Genomic DNA, 15859 nt, shown 5'->3' with positions numbered 1-15859 from the left:
CTCGTGTGACTTCATAGTAAATCGTAGTCGCCTGTTGCCAGATTGGGAAGACGCTACACAGCCAATAATTTGTGCTAAATAACTAGCCTGTTAATCAGTCGCTTAAATCTCAGTTTATTCAAACAAAACATGCACTCCATTTCACAAAACGTGTGTTTTGTAATATTAACATTCTTATCGCCAAACCTCACATGCCAACCACCCGCTGACTTCAAACCCCCTGAACAAGGAGCCCGTCATGTCCTGCCTCGAGTCACTTGTACAAGCCAACGAATACATGCAGTTTTTGGTCCACTGGTTGGTCCCAATCTGTACATCATAGGTAAAACAATCGCATTTTAAATCAGTTTTTCTGATTAATTCTACACATTTTATTGTCCTTACGCACGCACGTGGTTTTGCCCTTTGTTGGCCTTAAGGTGGGTTGTGAATTGTAAACAAAAAATGGTTCCTGTCACCCACATCTTAAGACAAGACTGGGAAACGCGTGCCAGTGCCTAAAACCAAAGAACACTGTGGGGTGCAGAGAGGCAGAACACAGACTGGTGATGTCTCATTCTTCAGTAGATACGACAGCTGTTTCGTCCAGGTTAAGGTAATCCCAACGGGTTGACTAACAGCAAGGGTTCCTTTCCAAGTGTGTATTCTCCGGACTCTATTTTCCAGTTTTATCAGCCTGTGTCCTGTCTAAATTCCTCTTAACAATCTCTAACCTAGACACAGGCCTTGGCCACAAGGATGTGTGGAGTCACTAACCTCTGCTTTTTAAAGGACGACATGATGAAGGTGTCCCTGGAAGTCCAGTTGATTGCAGAGGAACAGTGGCACAAGGTCACCCTCACCTGTCCTCTGCCCCCTAAGGAGGGTCTGACCTCCAGCACCCCTCCCCCGTGTACGTATGGTGCTAACGCATCTTCTCAGAATTGCCATTGTAGTGCTAATGGCAGGCTGGCTACTCACAGACCAAGGCGACGGGTGAATGGTGCTTGGCAGTTTATTAGCATCTCCAGAATCTTGTCCAGTACAAGTAGTAACCCAAAAAGAATGTTCAAAGCAGTCCTCTTCTTTGACGAACGCTAAATTCAACTCCAGCCATTGCAGCCTAAAATAACTTCTTCAACACTACATCCTTGCACTGTTCATATTGTTTTGATACTGGGAATTGGGGAAGTATTCATTTGGAAGGTGGGAGGGTTCGACATGAATAGAGGTGCATTTCAAAGTAAATCACACGCCATTCAGTAGACCGTAGCCTCAAGATAACAATGATTCCTTCAATCAATGATCTCATGAGCTTCCAGCCATTAGGTGTACAGAAAACTGTTGCCATGAGATGGGTCATCTGTAGACATGTCCTTTGGATGATCTGGATGGTCCTCTTGTACAGCACCACTTGGGGAGTGTGGCATTGAGAGAGCCCTGCGATTGGCCTGTGGACCCCAGGCTGTCTCTGCCGATGCCTGTCTCATAATGGACTGTTGCTACGACGATCAGGACTCGACCTGTTACTACAGGATGAACGGTATGATCGTGTTGATCTTGGCGTTGAGGTGTGTGTCACAGAGGAATTTTACGACACATAGTTGTGCCGGGTGCTGAATTGGATGCTGGATGTGGATGTCTAAAAAGGAAAGGGGTTAGCAGGTTGTGTGTTTTCATACTGTGGTGTCATACCCAGAAAACCAGACACTCAACAAACTGACGTAGAGAACATTCCATACCTTCAGTCCTCCACAGCCAGTTTGCCTATCTGTGGAGAGTTTGGGGGAAACAATCTAAGCTTGCCTCTCCCTTTGCCTTCAGCCTGCTCACAGGACAGCCATTTTGTGTTCTGGGTGAGGGCGTCCGACTCTGACCCCCGTCTCGATACCAGCAGCTTAGTGGTCAAGGACCAGCCTCAGTGCTTTCCTGTGGTGACCACATCAGACACAGCCGTCTTCAAGGTCGGCATGACGGACTGTGGAACTAAGATAAAGGTGAGGCTAGTAATCCGCACGACCCATGATCTAAATATCCCTGAAAAAGTATTTTGAGTAGTAGAGCTTGATATGAACGATATTCAGGTTGTTCTTTGACGCCATCTGTTTGGTATTTCCAGGTTGAGGGAGATCTGGTTATCTATGAAGTAGAGGTGGAGGAACTGCTGACGGATGCTTCTGACAGAGACACCCGCTTCAGGTGCCGTTGGTGTCCAACCCTCTTGTCTTTCTGTGGATGTTAGACTTGGCACTTCATTGTTTCCAGACTAGGACATGAAAGTGGGACTGACATCATACACAGAAAGGGAGGGGGGGGGGTCTTATCCTCCAGAGATGTGACCATGAGATGCTTTTCATATCTGTTGCTTCAAGAAACTGCTTGAAACGCTACGTTCTTGATTAGGTTTTGAATTGTTCATTTGTTTGTGTTTTTTATCGTCAATGATGTCGTAGGATTGTGATTGTAATATACTGTAGCGCTTTGAGTACAAGAAAGATATGACAAATCAAATATGATCATTGTTATTATTATCACACATGACGCAGGCAGAGATGGCTGGTCAACTGACAAGAACAACGAGCAGCCAGTTTGTGTATCTCGGCGACGTCGTCCCCGCTGTAGTGATGTCATCTTTTTGTAGTTCTTTTTGCAGTTCTCCAATGATTCAGGGCTTTCCAGTCTGCAGGTTCAGTGTCAGTATGAGGCATCACATGTCCGGAAGCACAAATACCTGCAGCCCTTGGATCCCACCAACCCTCCAGCGGTTACAGCTCTGGGGATGGTCCAAGTCCAGATGAGAATCGCCACAGGTACTGTCCAATCATCCCAATATCTTTCCAGGTAGGAGGCATCCTAGAGAGCCTAACGGAGGTGGACACGCCAGGCCGTGAGAAGCAATCAAGGAGGTGCTACTTACAGCTGTGAACCACCGAGAAACACGATTAGCTATTAGCTTGCAGCGCAAGTGAACATCCACCATCACACAATGAACTCCACCCCAAGTCTAAGACTAGGGCATCTCACTCTCATATTTCCAATGGGCCGGCCAATGTTTGATATCTCTGCCATTTTGGGGGGGGTGGGGGTGTGTTTATTTAACATTTTTAGACGAGTCCTTCACCTCCTTCATTCCCGGGGAGCAGCTGCCTCTGACTGTGCCCCTGCGGAAGCCTGTGCACGTGGAGGTGTCCATCGACACCCCGTTCCCCGACCCCAACCTCTCCCTGCGTGTGCGGGACTGCTTCGCCTACCCAGCCTCCAGACACTCCACCTGGACTCTTCTCTCTGACGGGTGACAGGGAGGGGCGCGGGGCGCGGGGGGGGTAGGGTCTTCCAGAATGTATTATCCACTGCGTTAACTCACTTCCAGAGGCCCCTGTCTTTGTTGTGTTCTAGTATGAAATGGGCCCGTAGCCTTCTTACTCTGTAACAGATGGAGAGGCGACTCAGTTTTCTGTGGTTTTGTCTCTCCGGCGCCTCTCTCTCCCAGGTGTCCCGATCCCCAAGACGACATGAAGAGCTCCGTCTTTGAGAGCCCAGTCGGGAACACCACCTCCCAGGTGACGTAGCTGAATCAAGCGCCCTCTAGGTCGGAAGGGGTGCGAGTCACATCTTACGAATGAGCTTCAAACGGGCCCAAAGCCTCTTAATACATTTGAATGCACGTGCTCGCGGGCAGCTGCACATTCTAGGCGAATGCGTTCACAACGGCAAAGAAGAAATGTTCACAGGGAACCTTTTGGGATAGCGAACAAAGATAGGGATGTGTGTATCCCCCTCATCTGGTATCTCTTGTCTCAGCACTACCCCTCTCCCCCCCCCCTTCTTTGAATTGGGCGTATCTCCCCCCTTTGATGTCCGTCCACAAGCTCAAGGCCAGAGTGCCTGGGCCCTTGTCCAATCCTCCAGTCATCAACATACCATGTCCTCTGTCTCTGCTTTCACACACACCCATGTGATGACCAGTCCCATGCACGTACTTCATGGTTTTCTACCTTTTGTAGTTTTACTTGACATATGATATACACACAAACCATCTTAATGTGCACATTTCTCTTCTCAGGTGCAGGTCCGGAGGTTCGACGTCCACACTTTCGCCTTCCTGGATCCCGAGACGGGTCAACTCAGTTCGGAGGAGGTACTAGTTCAATTTTTTAGTTGACATGGTTACATTTTTAGAAGTCCAATCAAATTGTTCATTTTTGATGGTCTTATTAAAGTAGCAATATAGCCAGTTGACTGAAACACATTCAGTTTTGCAGACAGTTGTTTCCTTGTCAGTCCAGTTGTCACTGTTCACTTGGGTATGGTTGCGTGTACTCTGTACTGGATTTGCTGGAATTCTAAAGTGCTTGATGACTTTACAACAGAGGTCAAGTAGAGAGCAGTGTACTCTGTTGTTGACACCATGCCGTTACACAATCAGGCTTGGGCTGCTGCTACACTGGTCTGTTAAGTTCTGTTCATATCCCTCAAATCCAATTCCTTATCATACGTCCATATTTATAATTTACTGACTAAATGTTTCATGGTATAAAATAATTCCCTTATCCCTGTCTGAACATTGTTCTTTTTTCTCTCAAGATACTGTCTTCATCTCTTTTCTCTCCATTTAATTATTCCTTAAATATTTATTCTCTAATTTTGTCTGTCTTAACACCATAACTAAACCGTATCAACAATCTAATTTCTCCTCTTTTTTTTGTCATGGACTACTACCGCTAAAGTGGGATGAGTCTGCAGTAGTACAAAGTGTAAAAGGACATGTTCCATCTCTGCTTGCTAGATGTTCTTCTACTGCTGGGTGGAGATCTGCCCAAAGGACATGAAGTGTGAACAGCGCTGCTCCATCACCTGTGAGTGCCGCTCCCATGGCGACACACCTGTGTGAGTGCCGCTCCCATGGTGACACACCTGTGTGAGTGCCGCTCCCATGGCGACACACCTGTGTGAGTGCCGCTGCCATGGCGACACACCTGTGAGTGCCACTCCCATGCCGACACACCTGTGAGTGCCGCTGCCATGGCGACACACCTGTGAGTGCCGCTGCCATGGCGACACACTGAGAGCCTATGAGAGGTGTAGCCTCCCTTCCTACTCCATCAGACATGCACGGATAGGTGAAAGCCACGTGAACGAACCCCACGTTTTCTCCCAGAGAGCGCCTCAAGAAGGGTGGGCAGGAAGAAGGCAGTCTGTTGTTGATCTCTATCCTTATGTTCCGCATGGGGAACCAGCCCTGTGGGTCAGCTTGTTGTTCTGAATCAGTACTGACGTTGTAACCATGTCTCAACCTGTGTTGCGCAGCATATGAGGAGGAACCGCAGAGGAAGAGGAGGGAGGCAGATAGTCAGCAGGTCCAGCTGCTCTCGTTTGGCCCTCTGCTGTTGGCCGAGAACACCGCTGAACCCGAGTAACAGCCAAGAACTCGCTTCAATACAGGTACACTTCTGCGATTCTGTGTATGCACTGGGAGTGAGATGGTACGGAAAGAGATGTCGACATGGTACATGTCGACACATCAAGCTCGTTTCAAAGACTCCCGTGTTGTTGTCGTCTCCGTCCTCGTTCAGTCTTCCTGGCATCTGTCCGGACACCGTCGTCCCGTTTCTCCCCCTATTCTGTGGCTGCTGGAAGATACGGAGGCGTGTGCACCAGGAGGGCAACGACAGAATCCAGGCGCAATGATCCCAGCCAACAGACTGACCCAATCCAAATAAAGCATATTTAATGACGTTTTCAAGTCTAACTTCTATTTAATACAGATGTGGTTAGCTAGGTCGAGAAATCCTAGTTTCCAAAAAGTTTAGAGACTGTCTTTATACAAAGATTTTGTTTCTCACTACCTCAGAGTTTGTGTTAGGAAGTCTTCCCTCCACACCAGTCTAGTTTCAGCATGATTACATCTAGGATTGTCGCACAGGCATATGAGTCATACCAAGACACGTTTTGTGACTTTAACTAGAATATTAACTTAGATTTATTGTAGACAAAAGAGTTGAGTGACTCGGATTTAAGAAATGAACAAGTTATTCAGTAAGGCCGGAACTTCCTCTGTGCTCTAAGCAAAGCGATTCTCTGCTTGTCCTCTTCAAACTTTTTCCTCAATTCTGCAATGTCTGAAAGGAAAAAAAAGAAAACAAAGTTTACAGAACCATAAAATATTTCCTTTTAAGCCCACAGTAAGTCAGTGAGATGCGATTACGTAACTGCCAGTTTGTAATGCTGCTTTCCGAAGATGTTACTGCGACAACTTACGTTCTTTCTGCGTGTTCCTGTGCTGCCAGGTGTAGAAGTTGACCAGCTCCTTCCTCTTCCTCTTCCTGGTTTCTTTATGCAAAGCCCTCTGGTTGGCCATCTCGCTGTGGGGGCGGGCCTTGACTCCGCGGCTTCCTCTCGTGACCTTCACCCAGCCCTCCTCATCCTCCTGTTGCTCCTCCGCCGCTTTCTTCTTACGCTCCGCCTCCTGAGAGAAGAAAACACGTCAGACACGGGTCTCTCTGCTACCGCTAAATGCTAAATGACATTTAATCATTTAGCAGACGCTCTTATTCAGAGCGACTAACAGTAAGTACAGGGACATTCTCCCCGGGGCAAGTAGGGTGAAGTACCTTGCCCAAGGACACAACGTAATTTGCACGGTCGGGAATCCTACCGGCAACCTTCTGATTACTAGCCCGATTCCCTAACCGCTCAGCCATCTGACTCCCCGATCAATGAGTTCAGGACTGGAGATTCAAACCCTGCAGTCAGACCGAGGACCATGTTTTACCTCCTCTTTCCTCTTGTCATAGCCCTGCAGGAAGGAGTCCACTGCTTTCTGTAGTTTGTCCGGCTGAATTAACTCCTCTCTGTACTGGTCAACCCATTCTGTTAAATAAACGTGTAAAAACGTGTTTTGTTACTAGAAAAGGGATGTACACGTTGACTAGAAAAGGGATGTACATGTTGACTATAGTTGTACTAAAACGGACACTGCAAGTAAAAGGGGCGCTGCTTTGTACGCACTCTGTATGCCTGTTTTCACTGGCTGCTGCTCTGTGGAGACGACCAATGGGACGTCATGGGGGTGGGACTTGGCTGCTGCTATACTCCTGGCGTTGTCGAAAACAACATAACCCACTTTGAACCCCTGGAAGAAATGAAGAAAGAGGGTGGCAAATATTGATCAAGACAGCTCATATTCTTTTGGTGCACAGCGCGTTGTCCTGTGCGCATGGTTTAATAAAGTGAAGGCACAACAATGTAAGAGTGAGAGAAACTGATGCAGGAGAGCCTACAAAGCCAGCTGGATTTTCAATATGGCCGGTATCATCAGCGTCATGATTTATTTAGAAACGTGCCTGCTTCTGTGTTGGTGTGAAGTACTTGGACATCTTGGGCCCGGTGTGTTCTGAGGAGCCCGGCTTGTCCCTCAGCTCCACAGACTGGACCGGGCCAAACTGAGAGAACAGCTCCTTTACGATGGGCTGTCGGTCAGAGAAAGGCAAAAGTAGGTTTGGTATGTACAGAAACGTTTTCCTTGGAAAATGATACGTTTAGTCACCGCTCCTTTTAGGAAGGGGATATTGGCAAAGACTAGTGCATCATACTCTTCCATTCAACAGTTGTGCTGGTGGAGTGGAGACATATCTATACAGACGTGAAATAGCTACCTCTGAACAATATGGAGGAATGTTGATGGCAAACAGTGTTTTGTCGAGAGGTCTTTGTGAAGTCTTCTCCGCTCGCACTTTGTGCTCCTTAACAAACACGCTGTGGCGCGCGGCGCTGTCAGGACTATACTGCAGGGACAGTACTGAAAGACACCAGGTGGACGGTTAAGCACAAAACACACCTCTGGATCAGGAAGAGAACAAATTAAATCAACTTCTAAACACTGCAGATGACACATTTTAAATAAATGATCAAGTTACCGACATCCATTAACTGACGACATCCAAAACAGAAAAAGGGTCCGGCTAGCCTAGCTCTATATCTTACATCCTTTCAGCATTTTGTTTACACCAAAAATCGATCATACGACCACAATTGAATGCGTTTTTCAGCCAAGCATGGAACACTGTAAAAAAAAAAAACAATTTAAATAAATAATCAAATGTAATAGTTACCAGTAAATCCTCCTGGAATAATGAAAGCCTGGCTAGCATGTTTCGTCTTGCACGGCGCCATCTTTGTTGTGAACTTTCACACAGGAAGTACAATCACATCTGGTGTGCGGTTCCTGTTTAAATCTACTGCGTACTGTAAAGTAAACTCAATGCTTTTCTGTTAAAATGTTTGCTCGTAAAACTTCACAAAATCTATCATTTTAACTATGGAAACTTCACAAAATGTTTGTCAAATGGTAATTCAAGCACAGTATACCAATTGTATCCATAATGTATTAAAAAAAACATTTCAAATAAGAATCTGACACGTTTTCTTTACAAAGCGACATTTAATGCCGGAAAATCACTTGTACAGAGATCTGTCCTCACTACCATATCTTCCTTTTGACGGACACACACAGCAGTAGTAGAAAGAGTAATTTACTGACAGTTCAACATAAATTTGAGAGTAAACTTGCATGACTTCTACAACTGCTCCAACATCGATCACCAAGTCAAATAACAATCACAAAATAAGGACAGGACCATTTGAGTGCCACGAAGCAGCGGAAGATGGCAAACCAATGACCAGAGTTATGATATACAAGCATTTGTACAGTTATGTTTAAACTCAACAAAAGTGGATTTACACCCAGTAACATTTGGCTGTGTACCGATCTTGTTGCTTGTGGTTCACGGTGGGAAGGTAAGTCAAAGAGAGGGTCTACGTCCAAAACAATCATGATTTCTAAAAGAATGGCGTTCAATGTGAACTAGTTGAACAGGGAACGCAAACCATGTGGCCAAAATTACTTAAAAAACAAAACAAAAAAACAATCTCCAACGACAGCTTTATATTTCCCCTTCCCTCCAAAATGTATTACAACTATAAACCGACAAAAAAACCCAGCTCAACCCCAAGTTGGTCCATTCAGGGTTACACACATGAATAAAACAATGAGTTGCAGCTCTGAAAACCAAAATGACTGGGATCGACTGTTTCAAAGCTATGGATGATGGACCAGAATGTGGGTTTATTGGGGTAATATGTCCGTAAAATTTATTTGCACAATTACTGGCTTACCGTCTTTGCGCCAGTCGGTGTACTTGGAAAGAAAATAATCAAATGCAAAAATAAAAAGAACCAAAAACATTTGGGGAAGTGTGTGCATACGGAGCATGTTCCAGAACATTTCATGGGATCTGAGAGTGCGTGTCGCCGTCTGCGTTTGGGCTGCGACGCTAAACCGCGTGATCACCACGTTTCAACCGCGTTATATCTTGATGCGGAAGGCGGTGGCCTGTGAGCTGGACTCGGTGGTGGAGGTGGACTGGGTGGTGGACTTGAACAAGGCCTTGAGGATGGTCTGGGGGTCCACCTCCGGGGTGGGCTGGGAGGAGGCCGGGCGGCCCCCGGGGCGAGACAGGGAGGCTGGGAGGCCGTCTTTCCTGGCTCCGCCGCTGCCGGGAGTATCACTCAACCTCCTGAGAGAGAGAGGGGAGAGAGACAGAGAGAGAGAGGGGAGAGAGAGAGACATGGAAAGAGACATGGTAAGAGAGAGGGGGGGAGACAGAGAGAGAGACAGGGAGAGAGGGAGAGAGAGAGGGGGGGGGGGGAGACAGAGGTGGGGTTCACATATTTAAAATCCAATATCCAATTCCAAACAGAGGGAAGGTGACAGAAACAGAAACCTACAAAAGAATGGGCTGGTCTGACGTGATGACGTTTCCCTGCATGTGAAGATTGCACTTCATTGGCTGGCCTGGGGAGCAAAAAGCAAAAGGAGATCGACCACGATACACTCAAACTGGTCCCACCAAAACCTGTACAGAGTACTGTTCTTAGTTCTAATAAACAACTCTGCATGATGAAATATGGGAAATAAGACAATCCTATCTGCCCTCCCATGCATAAGACTCGAGTCCATATGTGGGTCAGCATTAGGGATCCCAGTCGTGGTACTCTGGGGCTAAAGGTAAAGGCCTTCCGTCCTGCCACCGGCGCTCACCGTCCAAGCAGCGGTTGTTGTACTTCCTGTAGGCGCTCACGGCGTCCTCCTTCCGCACAAACACCACCTCCGCCACCCCCACCTTGGCCAGGCGCGCTCGCTTCAAGGCCCCGCACACGCAGAACAGCTCCTGTGGACGGATGAACGGACACACACACGCACAGAAAATAAATAAAAGGTTAGTTGGCCTGGATGACTCACACTTTGGAATCCTCGGCAGGCTTGAGGCTGGCGCAGGGCGCCGTGCATCTAAAAGGGGGAGAGGAACTGAGCGCAGGGGGGGGGGAAGGCCCCTTAGCATGAGGGAGGAGGGGGGGAGAGGCACCTGAGCGTGAGGGAGGTGGGGGGGAAGGCCCCTTAGCATGAGGGAGGAGGGGGGGAGAGGCACCTGAGCGTGAGGGAGGTGGGGGGGAAGGCCCCTTAGCATGAGGGAGGAGGGGGGGAGAGGCACCTGAGCGTGAGGGAGGTGGGGGGGAGGGGCCCATTAGTATGAGGGAGGAGGGGCCCCCGAGCGTGAGGGAGGGGGGGGAGAGAAACTGAGCGTGAAGGAGGGGGAGGGGGGAGGAACTGAGCGTGAGGGAGGAGGGGCCCATTAGCGTGAGGGAGGGGAGGGGGAGAGGCACCTGACCGTGAGGGAGGGAACTGAGCATGATGGGGGGGGGGGGGGGCACCTGAGCGTGAAGGGGGGGGGGGGGGGGGGGCACCTGAGCGTGAAGGGGGGGGGGGGGAGGCACCTGAGCGTGAGGGAGGGGGGGCTCACCACTATGTCCTCCTCGGTGACGCGCGGGTGCAGGTTGTTCACCGTGATCTTGGTTCCTTCCAGAGGGCTGAAGGAGGGCTGGGAAGAGGGAAAACACGACGCACACCGGTTAAACTGGCCCGCTCGATCACTACGGAGGATGTCTGAGCGGCAAGGAACCAAAACCGGCCCGCTCGATCCCTACGGAGGATGTCTGAGCGGCAAGGAACCAAAAAAAAAACCCTGGCTTCATCCAAGCGAGCACAGGTGACAGGAAAAGCCAGGCTGGATTTTACACCGACACAGCATCAGAAAATCACACACCTAGGAAAATCACCACAGCCTGCATCCCTCTTCTAGTAGGGCAAAACAGAACATGGCTCTTTTGCTCCCTCCACCCGCCCCCCTCCTACAGTCTCCAACATCCTACCCCAGTCTATAGCCAGCCCTTCTCTGTGGTAGTCACCTCTGGTGACCTTATGAGAGTGACGTAACGGGGACTGTGGAGGGCCGGAGGGGCACCAGAGCCAGGGAGGTCATGCTGGTTGTCGGGGACACTGACCTGGGGGGGAGTGGGCGGGGAGCTGGCCTCCCTGGGGGCCGTGGCCTGCTGGAGGGTCCTGGAGACGGGCTGGGAAGCGGCGGCGGCCACAGGCCTGGAGGCTCCGCCCCCCGCGCTGGGGGTGGGCCTGGTGGGGGCCACGGGGACCGGGGCCCGGGGAGCGGTGTAGGCGTCGTTCTTCACCACCTTGGTGATGGGGCCCGACATGGAGAAGGTGGAGCCCAGGGTGCCGGGCTGACGGAGGGAGGGGAGTCAGCGGGGTATGGGGGGGGGGTATTGACGTGATATATTTATTCATTCATGTCCCCCAAAGGGCTAATGGTTCCGCGGCAAGACCAGCATACAGACAAAACTATTCATGGCACACATAAAATAAAATTAAAACACTTACAAAATAAATACATAACAACAAACATCCCCACTCGCTACTACACCTGCTCCCCCCTCCATACCCACATTTAACGGAGAAATAGCAGTGGGAATGATAGGCTACGGCAGTGTGTGTGTGCGTGCGTGAGAGATGGGCTGAAACGCACGACTGAAATGTAGAGGCATTAACAGTGCGGCTGCTCACCCGTGACACATTGTTGGTCGTGATCTTCATCTGTTTATTGAGGATCAGGTCCTCGTTGCCTGAAAGAGACTGAGAGGAGGGGGGGGGGGGGGGAGGGAGAGATAGGGACAAGACGACACCTTTCAAATCACTGTGGGATGTGGAAACGAATCTACGGGCGTGACCATGTTGGGAGAACCTTGAGTGTGGGGTAGGGTGAGGGAAAAACACAAATCCATCTTGTCGTTACCTCGGCTCCCCTGCTCGGCATGTTGACCCGGACACCGCTTGACATTCCTACCGGCCTTTGCTGTGGACAGAGACCAGGGCGTTAGCATCAGGCATTAGCATCGGGCGTTAGCATCGGGCGCGGAGCAGGCCGTCGCTGTTCCATTCCTTTTCAATGAAAATACCCTACGCGGGCGTCAACGCCCGGTTTCATTGAAAAGGAATGGGACAGCGACGGCCCGCTCCGTTGTCGTGGACACGCCGGGTTACCCTTCTCCTTCACCTCTCCTGAGAGTCTGTTCATCCTAACAGCCTTTCTAGATCTGGGTTGAAGCTGGGGGGGCGTGTGTCCACTAAGCCTCTCAGGGTACTGAAGTGAACTACCACACCGTGCTCTCTGGATCCTCTACAACAGTGGTTCTCAACCCTGGTCCTCAGGGACCCCCTGTCCTGCATGTTTTAGATGTTTCCCTGCTCCAGCACACCTGATTCAAATGCATGTTCGTTACCAGGCTTCTACAGAGCTAGATAACGAGCCATGTATTCGAATCAGGTGTGTTGGAGCAGGGAAACATCTAAAACATGCAGGACAGGGGGTCCCTGAGGGCCAGGGTTGAGAACCACTGCTCTACAAGATCGGTTAGGCCGAGGGGGAACTTTGCGAGCCGAGTTTGTTTCCGAGGCACGCTGTTAGAGAGACAAAGGATGGTAACTCTATACTGCGTGAAAAGAACACGGTGCGTGGAAATATTTCCTACCTATGAGTGGATTATGAGAACTGCTCTGGCGGCAAGATAGACATGAAACACTCAAAGCCTTCCTCCCAGTTTCAACCACAACCCCTGATAAACAATGTTAGTTCCTTGAGCTAAATATCACTCGTTGGAAGAATACCATCATAAGCTAGACGGCTGCTATGCAGGGGGAGGAGAATTCTCCCCGATGTTGTATAAATGATCATGCATGAAGACTAGATTTTAGACAACTCTGGACCGAGTCAGACTTGTTTCCTTGCTGGCAAGAATCCAACTTTTGGACTTTCTTTGAACTAGACGACTGAACTGTGCACTTCCTGAGAAAGACTGACCTAACCCACATTTATAAAGACAACAATCGGTGACCAAAAGTGCCGCGCCACTAGATCGGCATCCTCCCCTCCGCGAGGTCACAACCGAGCGTAGATTCCCCCCCAAATCCCTTCAGGGTCAAGTCGTCAGCCCACCTGGATGGTTTTGGTAATCTTCAAAGGCGGGATCGCCGCCCCCTGGGCCGGCCCCCCAAAGCTCCTCTTTAGGCTCAGCCTATCGCGGGCGTCCATCATCCTGGGGGGCACGCCCCCCGCTTGCAGCGTCAGGCCTCGGGTGTTGGGCCCCCCCGGGGCGGGGCTGAACTGCCTGGCGTTGCCATTGTTGGTGGCGGCGACGGCGGCGTGGATCTGGATCTGCTGCATGTGGGTGTGCAAGTGGGCCGCCGGGCCGGCTTGGACCGTCTGCGGGGCCAGCTGGAAGGGGTTCTGGCCCTGTTTGCGCGAGTTGATCATCTGGCGGGCGTCCTGGACCCCGCCCCCTCGGCCGCCGCGGATTTTGAAGCGGGCGTCTTTCTGGCCGATCTTCTGTCGGGCGTCCGTCACCTTGAACCCTGCGGAGGAGAACGGGAGAGAGGGGGGCGGCGGTGAGGGAGAGGGGTTAGAGAAGCAGACTCCTATTTGAGAGATGCGTTCAAATTTTGGATGGAAAGATTGTCTTTTCCGTCCAATGAAAATGTACAGAATAACAAAACAATGACATGATGGGAATATGAAAAGATCATCGGACGTCCTGCTGAGAGAAGCATTTCAAGAAAATAAAACATTGTGTATGGCGTTTATCTAACAGGGAAGAAATGCATCATATTTCAAATTTACAAGACTCTTTTGTTCTTCTTTCTCTAATTAACACTCCGCAAACAAATCAGACTTGGCAATCCCTTCTGTAATAAATGCAAGGTATCACGCTACAAAACATGTTTAAACCAACAATTTTTAGAACGTGCGTTTTGCATTTGCTCATTAACTTGACCGGTTTTCCATGGACTGTTCAGAGTGAGACGACAGCGTGGATTAACCTACGTTTCTAATACTGCTATATTACAATCGTCACCACTTTTCTCAATGATCTTAAACCGCGGTTCGAAAGGTCAATTTTGTCATTACCTGCTCCTGCACCGCCACCAAGCCTTTGTCTGGCATCCCCCATCCCAATCTTCTGTCGGGCATCGAACGTCCTCCCAATTCCTCCTGCTCCCCTGCCGAACATAGTCCTGCGTTGGGAGTTGAGATCTGGTTAAGATTCCGGAGACTACAACCGTTGTAACCATGGGGCGGAAACGTTTAGGCCTACCTCATTCAATAACATAATATTGTAGCTAGCTGGTCAGACACACATGACGCTTGTCTATGTTGCTTAGCCTTAGATTCACTAGCAATAACTAGCTAGATACCATTGCTGTATTATGATTAGTAGCAGTTCTACTTAGCCTTAGCTAGCTAGCTACATTGACTGGCCACAACGTCTTTATCTACTACCACTAGTTTGGCTAGCTAACTTCGGCTAAGTTACGTAGCCTGGCCGTCTACATCGACGGAGAACCAGTAAACTAGCAAGAAGGCGTTTGTTGGTTTTGCTAGTATGAGTGCGTTAGAAGGCGAAGGACAAAACGGCACCAACGCACACCAATAAAGAGAGCTTGCAGCTGTTGCTAATATTGCTAGCAGTGCTAGCTAACACAAACACTGAACAGTCAGCCATCGATAACGTTAGGACTAGCTCATGAACTCGGTTTCCATGGAAGAGATTTTCATTTGCGATCGCTAAATTACATTTTTGGCGTCTAATACGGGCTAAATAATACACACATTTAGCAGGATGTACCTTTTTACAGTGGGTCCTTTGGTGTTCAATCCGCGTCGGCGTATCACTTCGTCTAAAGATAAATCTGCCATCTTCTTTGACTAACTCACGCGCGTGCGTGACGAATAGTGAATGCGAGAAAACTAGAAGCAGCTATGGTAGCTGGGTTAGGTCAAATTAAAAAGGCCTCAGCAATAACAAAACGTTTCACAAAACAACTTTCTAAATATTCGTAGTCTTGTCTGTAAATATTTTAAACAAATTGATCAAATTACTATAGTGCGATGCAAAAATACAATTTTAAGACAGTAAATTTAAGGCTTTTCGATTGCTTCTGACGTTGAGATCAGGTATCGATTGCTCTTTCCCGCAAGGACGTTAAGTTCTGTGACGTCAGTACTTCCCACAAACCTTTGCGCGTCAATAAACCTCAAAATAATAATCTAAAACTCTATAAAATCTTACAGAAACGTGTTATAATTTTAACAATGCAACACATTTATGTAATTAGATGTTTGTCTTGTATAACTTGAGAAACGTTTTGATTGCAGACTGATTCTTCTCACGGTTCCCAACAACCGTTACCGTGTTTACCTGAGACCGACGTATAGCCTGCTCCGAACCCATCGATTGGTTATGCCTTAAACTGATGAGTAAGGAAAATAACGACGCGGGGTGACGCCCGTGTCCTCGTGTAACTTACGAGATAAATTTTTGAACGGGTAAAGGTCTGCCTGTTAGCGGTGACTCACCTACTTTGTGAGATGCCCTGCAGGGCTAGGATCTGCCCGACCCCATTGCTGTGAAGAAA

General features: G+C 49.0%; 3 protein-coding genes and 1 non-coding gene across 4 annotated transcripts; 2 read left to right on the top strand and 2 right to left on the bottom strand.

Annotated features, from left to right (window-relative positions):
• Positions 1-44: 44 nt before the first annotated feature.
• Positions 45-5695, top strand: LOC124479290 (zona pellucida sperm-binding protein 4-like). Its single transcript, XM_047037980.1, has 13 exons — positions 45-322; positions 471-595; positions 772-892; positions 1388-1522; positions 1804-1976; positions 2099-2178; positions 2659-2789; positions 3088-3271; positions 3470-3539; positions 4043-4117; positions 4766-4835; positions 5287-5421; positions 5553-5695. The coding sequence occupies exons 1-12, from the start codon at positions 130-132 to the stop codon at positions 5394-5396; spliced, it is 1467 nt and encodes a 488-aa protein (XP_046893936.1). The 5' UTR covers positions 45-129; the 3' UTR covers positions 5397-5421; positions 5553-5695.
• Positions 5686-8185, bottom strand: rrp7a (ribosomal RNA processing 7 homolog A). Its single transcript, XM_047038036.1, has 7 exons — positions 8091-8185; positions 7635-7777; positions 7323-7448; positions 6988-7111; positions 6752-6849; positions 6238-6445; positions 5686-6098 (listed from the first exon to the last, which is right to left on the bottom strand). Exons 1-7 carry the CDS (start codon positions 8149-8151, stop codon positions 6013-6015), a joined length of 846 nt encoding a protein of 281 aa, XP_046893992.1. The 5' UTR covers positions 8152-8185; the 3' UTR covers positions 5686-6012.
• Positions 8186-8399: 214 nt separating this feature from the next.
• On the bottom strand, positions 8400-15176 carry poldip3 (polymerase (DNA-directed), delta interacting protein 3). Its single transcript, XM_047037971.1, has 10 exons — positions 15070-15176; positions 14352-14458; positions 13383-13798; positions 12183-12242; positions 11954-12022; positions 11380-11613; positions 10839-10916; positions 10079-10208; positions 9766-9832; positions 8400-9554 (listed from the first exon to the last, which is right to left on the bottom strand). Exons 1-10 carry the CDS (start codon positions 15138-15140, stop codon positions 9344-9346), a joined length of 1443 nt encoding a protein of 480 aa, XP_046893927.1. The 5' UTR covers positions 15141-15176; the 3' UTR covers positions 8400-9343.
• Positions 15177-15684: 508 nt separating this feature from the next.
• Positions 15685-15839, top strand: LOC124480124. The gene has a single exon (XR_006957523.1). It is a non-coding gene; the product is annotated as a U12 minor spliceosomal RNA (small nuclear RNA).
• Positions 15840-15859: the final 20 nt, after the last annotated feature.

The sequence above is a fragment of the Hypomesus transpacificus genome, chromosome 17 (assembly GCF_021917145.1).
Source record: "Hypomesus transpacificus isolate Combined female chromosome 17, fHypTra1, whole genome shotgun sequence".
Lineage (NCBI taxonomy): Eukaryota > Metazoa > Chordata > Actinopteri > Osmeriformes > Osmeridae > Hypomesus > Hypomesus transpacificus.
Note: the sequence above shows the minus strand (reverse complement) of the source record. Positions and strands in the feature narration are given on the sequence as shown.